Here is a 9,597-nt window from a genome sequence, read left to right as displayed (position 1 = left end):
TCATATGAGCTATTTCTTACACCAATTGATTAATTAAAAGTCAGGTTAATAGCAGGTGATTCTACAAAATAGATAAAAGACAAGACTTTTGTCAGGGACTGTACATATATACATATTCTATAAATTTCATCTCTGATTGATAAGCAACAAAGTAACAATTTATAATATAGTAATTTATAGTAATTCATAAGTAATTAAGTACTAATTTGTTATAGTTAGAGTCCCTGTACCTTTGCTTAGTGAGACTTTCAGCTGAATATTGAAATCCACAGTTTCTGTCATTAATTCTACTACAGTTTGACATGGGACAGATTTCCAGTTCTCTGTAGGGCTGCCCGCATGAAGCTCACTGCTTTTCCTGTCCAATAATTTCTGACTCACCAAGCCAAGCTGCACATCTGGTGGGTGGCCCCAAAAAACACAGTGTCTGAGAGTCTTTGCACACGTGTGTGTGTGTGTGTGTGTGTGTGTGTGTGTGTGTGTGTGGTGTGTTGTTGTGTGTGTGTTGTTGTGTGTGTGTGCGTGCGTGCACAGTTGCGTATGCTTTACAGTTATTCTACTGCGCATATAGTTCGTTATAGTGATGGACTGGCTTCCTCAGTAACAGCTGTTACACTGCACCTGTGCCTGATGCACCTTACTGTCTAAAATGTATGTAGGTGTGTGGGTGTGTGTCTGCCTGCCAGAGTGTGTAGGACAAAATGACAACACTCCTCACCACTGAAACCATGTATACACACAGTTCCCCCTACACTGTGCTTAACATACCATGACAATAACGCATCACACATACCCTCTAGTAGTTCTGATTAACCTAATTTACGTTATGGAAAAAACTCTGGAGCAGCACAACTTCTATTCAAATAGGTAAAAAATGTTCCAGAGACTTTAATGACTTACACAGAAGCATTTAGTGAAGTCTCGGCCTAGGAGAATTTAGGATTAAACAGCACAGTATAGTGCCATCCCAATTTCTGAAGTTCCTGTCTTCCTCCTCTGCACAGACCGAAAACAATGCCAGTCTGACAATACTGCAGTTGAGCCTAGAGCCTACAGATGTGTTAACTTCCTCTCCTGACCTTGGCAGGATGGGAGAGCTTGACGCAGCACTGTGTTATCATTCAGCGGTTACGTCTCTTGTCATCTATAGAAAAATTGAGCTGAAATACTCCTCTGCCTGAGACAGGTTATGACCTACTGCTGTTATGTTGGACACTGACCTGAATGAAAGAGACCTGGGGCACCACTGTCTCAATTTACATAGCATGAGTTCGTAAGCTGGATATTCCACCACAATTAACATACTGTTGACTCACTGTTAATTAGCTGGACGTCTCCTTTAACCTAACCTTGTCTCAACCTTTCGTCATCATGACTCAACATATAGCACTAAACCTAAAAATAACACTTGGCCTAATGAGGTCAGACAGGGTTGCAGGTTACCTGCATTACACTACCAAGTCAATGGGTTTCTAACCATTTAGCCCAAGAGAAGACAGTATGCATTATGAACCAGTAGAGATTTCAGATTTCAGATATGTCCTCTACCAATTTCATGGCTAACAGATGATCCATTGTCTTGGCCTGGCCTCATTACTCTGTTGAAAGAAGATGTTAATTCATGTTTTCTGAAGTGTCAGGTTTAATTTCAAACACCCTGCTCCTCATAATTTCTACCCTAACCGTTCTTCAACCTTTTTGTGTAGAAGGGCGCGTGTGTTTTTGAATGAAAATCTTTTAGCCTGCCAAGTCTCTAGAGTAGCGTTATGTCTGCCCAATGTTACAAAGGTGTTATTTGAACACTGTAGCACCTGCCCCACACACACAGATACAAACAACAATGCACATACACCTACCATTCTGGGTGAGTTTGGTGGAGCAGACCAGGGTGGAAATGGTGAAGCTGTCTCTAGAGCTGACTGTCAGTCCTCCACTCCCTGACACGCTGCTGGAGCTGCGGCTCAGCGTTGCCACCTTGTGGGGGTCGCCATGGTGGTGGCGGGTTGAGGGCAACGACAAGTAGCAGTTCACATCTTCCATGCGCTTGCTGTCACCCTGAGAGGAAAATGTGAGGGAGTGATTTTCAACCTGATGTTGACACACCAGTAATGCTACATCTTGTTAATAAAACAGATGTTTGGTAGCTTTCGCAGCAGCATTGGGACAAGAATTTTATTTTCTGTGTTTAGTCAAAAAAATGGGAACACGGGAGAAAAACACGCTAGGGTTTGTTAGACTTGCAATGATTTATCAGTGAACCTTGAAGGAGGAAATGACAAACAATAACTGAAGTTGCCAGTTTCACAGCAGTAATCCTCTATGATCACTATGCCTTATTTACAGCTACCTAACTCAACTTTGGTTTGTAAACTTATAACTTTGGAAATGCTGGGGCCATGACAGAAAAATTAGAGCACAAACATAAACAAAACAAACTATTGGTACAGTATTTGACTTGCTTACGGTTTTAAAAGCTAGAGTGAACACAAATAAGGGAAAAATATATGAGGAGGTACAAGATATCTTGGCATATTGATTTTATGTTTTGTTTATCCGTTTTGTTTACGTGATCATACATTACATTTTCCATAAATAAATTTACCATCTTCAGGTCATAGATTAATTCGGGCCTCAAACCTCAACTCTGCCCTATTTAATGCTAAAGTAGTACATTATAATGAGAGAGTGGGTGGGCAGAAGCAGGGAATAAGAGATTTAAGCCATGAGTGGCACAGAGATGGAGAGGAATGCAGGGATAACGAGATATAATCGAGAAAGAGGGCACATGCGGACCATCCATTTGGTCTTTGAGTGAATCACGAGTAATTAATCTTCATTGCGTTTGGCATTTAATCAATAGGGGGATTCAATCTTAGCTTAGGCTCATTTGGCAGGAAATCTATTTGGCTTCACTCAACCTGCGTGGTCATAATCTCCTGTCCAGACTCACTGTGTCTATAACGGCTTTGAGAATGGTTATAACAACCAGAGATCTTCAACATGGGGTCTAGGACCACTATGAGGTCTTCAAAGTAACTGCAGGAGGGCAACCCAATTATTGTTTGATTTTTTTTTCTTCTTTTTTTCCAAAAGTTAAAATACGTTTGAAAATATACATAAACATGAATCCAACATCTTATTAGCAAAGATATATCTGCCTTTTTTTATCTAACACAACATTGATGATAGGCTTACTGGCCTGTAAGGTAGCCACTTAGGAAGCCATCCACAAATACAGTTAAGCTTAAGAATGCAATGTGCCACATGCAGATCTAACATTAAATATATACTGTACATATGTCAATAATTATTGTTTTAACAGGTTAGTATTGTATGCACCATACAAAAGTATGTGTAGGTTTTGGCTTCCCTACATCATTGTATTCCCAGTTTAGTATGCATCTCAATTATACAACATGTATTAACAGGCCCCTTCTTCATCTGTCTTTCAGTTATGGGTCCTTGGCCTAAAAAGATTGAAGACCCCTGGTTTATACAGTATATTTCAGACAAACAGTGCCTTTTTCTTCCATATTTCAAGCAAATAGTGCAGTATGCTTCAGGGACTTGTAAAGTATATCATTCATTTTTAATTCACTTTTATATAACCTCCAGAGTTAGGTGGTGAATGGCATTGAGCTGTGGTACAGTTAGAATAATCTTTCCTTTTGGTTCATGTTTGACCATGAATTATGTCAAAAACATTATTAACCATCAGTTGGTGAGTCACCAATTTAATTTGACATGCTTCTTAAAAATAATTCCAGGTATATTGTAGTTGGGCTGTTCCAAATCCAAAACGGGTTGGTCTAACGAAAGCAATGAGGTGTGACCTCACTGTGTCATTTATTACTCTCAGAACAGCTTTAGCATATGTATAAGTCTGGGGGGATCAAGAGGGGTGGAATTTGGGTGACAATAAATAAGTTGCACATCCACTTTTAAATGATTCAGGTTTTCAGTGAGCTGAAATGTGTCTCATTTACTCTTTATTTGTCTGTTTCCTTTCTGAAATAGTTCCATTTTGTTTTTTTACCTTGAAGACTACAAGGTCATGCAGTCCATCTTGTAGAACTGTCCCATCGTCCTTCATCAGACGCACAAAGGCCATGGCAAAGTTCTTCTCGCTCTTGTCCTTGGCTGGAAACAGAGGAGATGGATTTGTAGACAGAAAGAGGGAGGGTCAGGGGAGAAACACATCAGGGAAATAGAAAGAGAGGAGGGAGGGGGAGAATCCAGGCATGGGAGGAAGAATGACTACTGATTTGTATAATCAAGTGTGCATAAAGATGCTTAGGGTCATTTCCCAAATTGCTTCCAATCATTCGGTCCTTTCATTGTCCCAAAATGCTCAGAGTGGAAGAGACTGTGTGAGATGGGATGCAGAGGAAGGGAGGCTGATACTCACACTCCTGGGAAGAACGGTGTCTGAACCTGAAGCGTAAATGAATTCTGTGCATTTCTTCCAGAGGGACTGCCACCTGGAGGACACATTATTGTAGAATATATGAAAAAGATAACAGGTATCTTCACATTTTACAGGTATACCATGAGATTGTGGGGTTTATTTTTTTAAAGTTATGGCTGAAATGAGGAATGCAAATGTTATACAAACATGTTGACGCCTTCATGGAAACTGAAAAAATATATATTTTTAAGACAGAGGTAAAATTCTTCCACCAATACTTTTGAATTGTTAGCTCTGCAACTTCCTCTACAACAAAGACACACCTTAATTGTCTCCATCCAGCGGGGCTGTTTGATTTGGTAGTAGATGACAGATCTGTACTCACTGACTGCCTTATCCCCTGCTCCCAGACAGATTGAGTTCTAGGAAAGAGGGAGAGATAAAAAGTACATGTCATATTGAGCTGAAGGATTTTGTGTTTATGTCTGTCTGTGTGTGTGTGTCTGTGTGTCTACACACATACAGGTATGCCAAAAATGGATTTTCATTCTGGGATAAAGCCACCTCAACGTGCCCCTGTCTATGAGAAGGTGAATGAGCGCTTGATCAGTGCTGTGTTTTCTCACTGGCCCATACCACCTTAATCTCTTAAACACTGCACGTGTGGTACGTACGCACACACAATTCTGCACATGCACACCCTCCCTCAAACTATACAGGAATACACAATTGCATCCCTGTTTACACATATCCCATTCATACACTGACATGCTCTGTGCGTCCTCAACCTCATCTCTTCATGCTGCTCACCTGTATGACCTTGCCCTCCTCATCACAGACCCACATGATGACCTCCACGTTTTTCTGTGTCGTCTTGTTGTATTTGTCGAAGTCACCACCTTGTAAGGTGAGGTAGATGTCATTGCGAACATCTCCCGGCATAATGATCTCTGGGAAGCCCAGCTTGCGGGCCACCACAGTGCTGCGGTCCACAAGGTGAGGGTATTCCTTCCGAATCTGAACTATGTCCCCAACCAGAGCCTTCATAGTCACCCACAGACCTGGAGGGAGTTTAGGGAAGAGAAATAGGGTAGGCTATGAATTCATGTTTTACCAGTATACATTTAGTATACCCTCAGGGACTTATTAACAACTGGATTTTTTTTGCCTCCTGTATTCTTAGCCTCCTGACAGAGCATTTACACAATCACAAGACTAAGAATTAACTTAAGACTTGTGACTCTTTATACAAATGGCCGACTGATGCTTAGCACATATTGTCTAACGTATGCAGCTACGTTTAGATGAGTCGTTATTTGAAGAGTAATAGAGTAAGAAGAGTTAAGAGTAAGTTAAATTAACAATTTGACTAGAAACTCCAGTTCATTGTGGGATTTCATATAAGGATGTCCATCATCCGTAAAGAACTTTCATCAACCTTCATCCTTCATCTTTAGCATCTGAAATTCATTAGCAGTTAGTTCCTAATGTATTGCTTATTCACTCATGTGAGACCATTTTGTGAAAATAACTGTACAGTGTCACAGGCTGGAAGTGAGAAATATCCTTCTGTTGTACTTTAATAGTGACCAAAATGGATCACCCAAAACAGCATCCAAAAGAGTGGGAGTAGCAATCAGAGAGATGCATTTCATATCTCACAGAACTTTGCGGGACCAAACATCAATACATCTAAGAACATTTACATAGAAAAATAGCAGCTACTACAGGCTATTTTAAATGAAGGATCCAGAGAGGACTTTTTGTTTCTCTCTGCAGGTAAGTAAATTCATATTACAGCAAAATAAATGAATAAGGAATTTCAAGGCCCAGTACTGTTAAAACTGAATTTTTAAAAATTACCTACAGAAACCCTGAAACATTCAGCGTGAGAGCTGAACTTAATGTGAGATCCACTTTGTGTAAATGCTAGTGCTTATCTATGGGGAGCATAATGTTAAAGTGTTCCAAGGTGAAGTGGGGTTGTAAAAATATTTGCTGTTCTTAGAGACTAGATTGTAATCAATAATACTTTAAAATGTTGGTCTCCTCTTTGCGAAAGGGATGTAAAACTGTTATAATAGGAAGGAATTTAGTCCTAACCAATGTGGGCTCTTAAAGCTTTCAAAGAAATTATGTGAGAAAGTACAGACAAAGAACATGGAAAAAGGGTGAGCTATTTTAGGGAAATTCATAGTTGGGGAGATCTAGACTATGTCACTAACCCACATTTTCAAGGCTAACCACATACAGTACCTATGGGGAATACTGTGTGTGTGTGTGTGTGTGTGTGTGTGTGTGTGTGTGTGTGTGTGTGTGTGTGTGTGTGTGTGTGTGTGTGTGTGTGTGTGCAAAGTAAAAGGAAGGAGAGTTTAGGGGTGAGTAATGTTAAGAACAGACATCTGGCAGCCTCACATGCTCCTTCCATATCTGCTCGTATGGGTGCTCCTTTCCTATCTAGGTTGTGCCCAGGGCTTTGAGTAGCGACAGGAAAGATAAAAAGCTGAGGGATATGACAGTGCCGTCCAACATGTGGGGTTACTCTATGTGGAACAAGACCGTGTCACCCTTAGGGGCTGTCAAAATGAGCCATTAACATGAGGTAGCGGGCAACAGATGCCAATTTACAGAGAAATAAAGTATTATGAAAACATCAGCTCGAGGGCACATGCCATCCATCAGGATAATGCCCTCCTTTATTCTCACCAACAAAGCACAGCATAGAGAGAAGATGAGAAATGGCCATTTTGTCTGACCACAAACGACTGCAGCATACACAATGGAGTGGGAACCTTTCGTGTGCACAGGACCACTTAACTTGGCAGAAGAGTCACAAAAGAAAACAAAGAGAGAAGCCTGTAAGTTCAGAACAGTACCTTGTCCAGCACTGTCTCCTCGTGATGCTGTCACTTTGTTCAGCAAGGTGTGGAGAAAGTCATTCTCAGCAACTACACTGGAGCCAAACACACACACACAAACACACACACTAATGCACTTGAAATACATAAAATTGTGCAGATGCTGAAACCTTCAGACACAAAATTGCAATATCGCTATTTAATTACAGGGAGGATTTGTGAGTTATGGATGGGGAAAAAAGGACATACGGGAAAAACGGGATGAAAAACTGCTTCTCCTCATCGCATTCGATCTTCCCTTTGATGAGATCACTAATGTCCATAACTGCCAAGAAAAAGTAAACAAATGTGTCTGTGATGAGGAAAAATAAATAAAATGCTATAGTCATGTCTGATGTAGATTCACATCAGTTAACACAAAATAACAGCCTCTGTAAACATTTTGTACAATAATTTCTATCACACACTAGTCTAGCAAAACAGGTCAGACTACTGTACAAATCCTGATAGCTGGTTTCTGAGGTAATTGAGGATATAGACAACTTTGTTGAGCCTGTGGGAGCAATTACAGCCTAAACAGTAGGAAAGAAAATAGTGGACAGTCACCATCAATGTTTTAGTTTTGTTTGTGCAAAAGATGACCGTATCTAAGCTCCCAGGTGTAAATATGGCTGATTATACCTGCAAAAGCAGCGGCAGCGGACAAATCAGAGAAAATTGCTCTGGCCTTGAGGGAACAGATGACTGCAGAAGCAACTAAAGGCCATTATTGTTGACTAAACGGGTGACATTTGGCAGTGGAATGAGGCACATATATACTGCAGCTTTAAGAGAGAGGCTACTAAAAGCTATAGTCTACTAACTAAGTACTATACTTTGCACATTGCATAAACAATTGGATTGGTAATTTAGCAGCCTTATTAACCAAAACAATGTTTTATTGGCTGATCTTCAAGTACCTGCCACCCCGAATGGACGCCTCAGTCCCTGAGTGCACTTCTTGTTGTTTGTCTCTTTCAAGTCCATCCTGCCCACTCTCACTATCTGGCAGATCAGATAAATCTTTTCTCTACACAGGTCCTTGTTTCCCAGGTCCTGGTACAAAAAAACAGAGAACAAGTATAGCAATGAAGTGAGAATAAGATCTACAAGGAAGAAAAGAAGGAGAAAAAAGGAGTCGGAACACATTAGGTTAAGTAGAAAAGAGAAAATGAAAAAACAATGCCATCTTCTGAAAGAAAATCCATCCATTCATTCTTAAACAGGGGAGTGTATGTAGTGCTAGAGACAGTGTGCTAGTGCTCTCTTGTGGTCACTTACTGTAAAGACAACCTTCAGGTTGTTGAGCATGTCAATCTCCTTGGGGAATCCTTTGCTGCCCCAGCGTACCAAGTAGTTCTCACTGCACAAATATTTAGACAAACATAGTAATAGATATTGCATTTGAAATAAAGATAATCTCAATCCCCATGACTGAAACTTTTCCACCTGCAGGAAGGGATGATACAAAAAGATAGAAATACTATCTCTGTCCAAGTCAGGACAAAGCTGGACCGTTTGCCTCCCTCATTTTAAAGGGGTTCTATGCAGTTCTGACAATTTCTTTGCTGTTTTCTTGCTTTTTGCTGGCATGTTTCTCTATAGAGCTCCCCCTACAGCTTTAGAATAGCTATTTGGCAGCTCCAATGTTTACTTGTGTCTGACTCCTTGCTCGGACAGTCTGCCATTTCCTCCTTCTCTGTTTCTCCGGCAATTCTTTCCTATCTTTGTGCTTCTTTTATGCCGTGTGAAAATCTCCATCTTGTTTTTTTGCTTTTATAGCTAGTTGGTTCATGAGACTTGATATCACGCAATACGTTCTGACGCTGAGGCCGGCAGTTCGCCGGCCCAAAGTTGCAAGGCTGGTTTTTAGGCTCACATGGGCGCTAGGGGGAAGCGAGTCGACCACCATTAAACCCCCCCAAAAAAAATCCTTTAACCATTCCAATGACTCCGAAGCTGTTCAGTTAAAGTAAATTAAGCTAAAAAAAGACTGCATAGATCCCCTTTAAGGTGTACATTGGCATGCTATGTGCAGTTTACTGATGTGACACTACATGATTTCTAGAAAAAATTAAGCTAAAATGTTTCAGTCATAAGCTTGGATGTGTGAATGGATTGTTACTCAACGCAGCTGCATAACAATTTAGACTGAAGTGCTAAAAATACAAGCCCTCTATTCCCCATAGCATTTTCCTGACATGCAAGCATGTGCCAGATGCTGATAGAGGGATGAACAGGAACACACACACACACACACACACACACACACACACACACACACACACACAC

At 40.7% G+C, this 9,597-nt stretch overlaps 1 protein-coding gene across 1 annotated transcript in view; it reads right to left on the bottom strand.

The window, feature by feature from the left end:
* Positions 1–9,597, bottom strand: part of dock2 (dedicator of cytokinesis 2) — a 130,433-nt gene that overhangs the window by 114,055 nt on the left and 6,781 nt on the right. Inside the window, 9 exon segments of the mRNA XM_032527996.1 lie at positions 1,857–2,055; positions 4,037–4,140; positions 4,409–4,481; positions 4,732–4,830; positions 5,219–5,469; positions 7,285–7,361; positions 7,516–7,591; positions 8,226–8,361; positions 8,587–8,668. Coding sequence (XP_032383887.1) covers positions 1,857–2,055; positions 4,037–4,140; positions 4,409–4,481; positions 4,732–4,830; positions 5,219–5,469; positions 7,285–7,361; positions 7,516–7,591; positions 8,226–8,361; positions 8,587–8,668 — 1,097 coding nt within the window.

Source organism: Etheostoma spectabile, chromosome 10 (genome assembly GCF_008692095.1).
Source record: "Etheostoma spectabile isolate EspeVRDwgs_2016 chromosome 10, UIUC_Espe_1.0, whole genome shotgun sequence".
NCBI lineage: Eukaryota > Metazoa > Chordata > Actinopteri > Perciformes > Percidae > Etheostoma > Etheostoma spectabile.
This window is presented reverse-complemented; position numbering and strand designations above follow the sequence as displayed.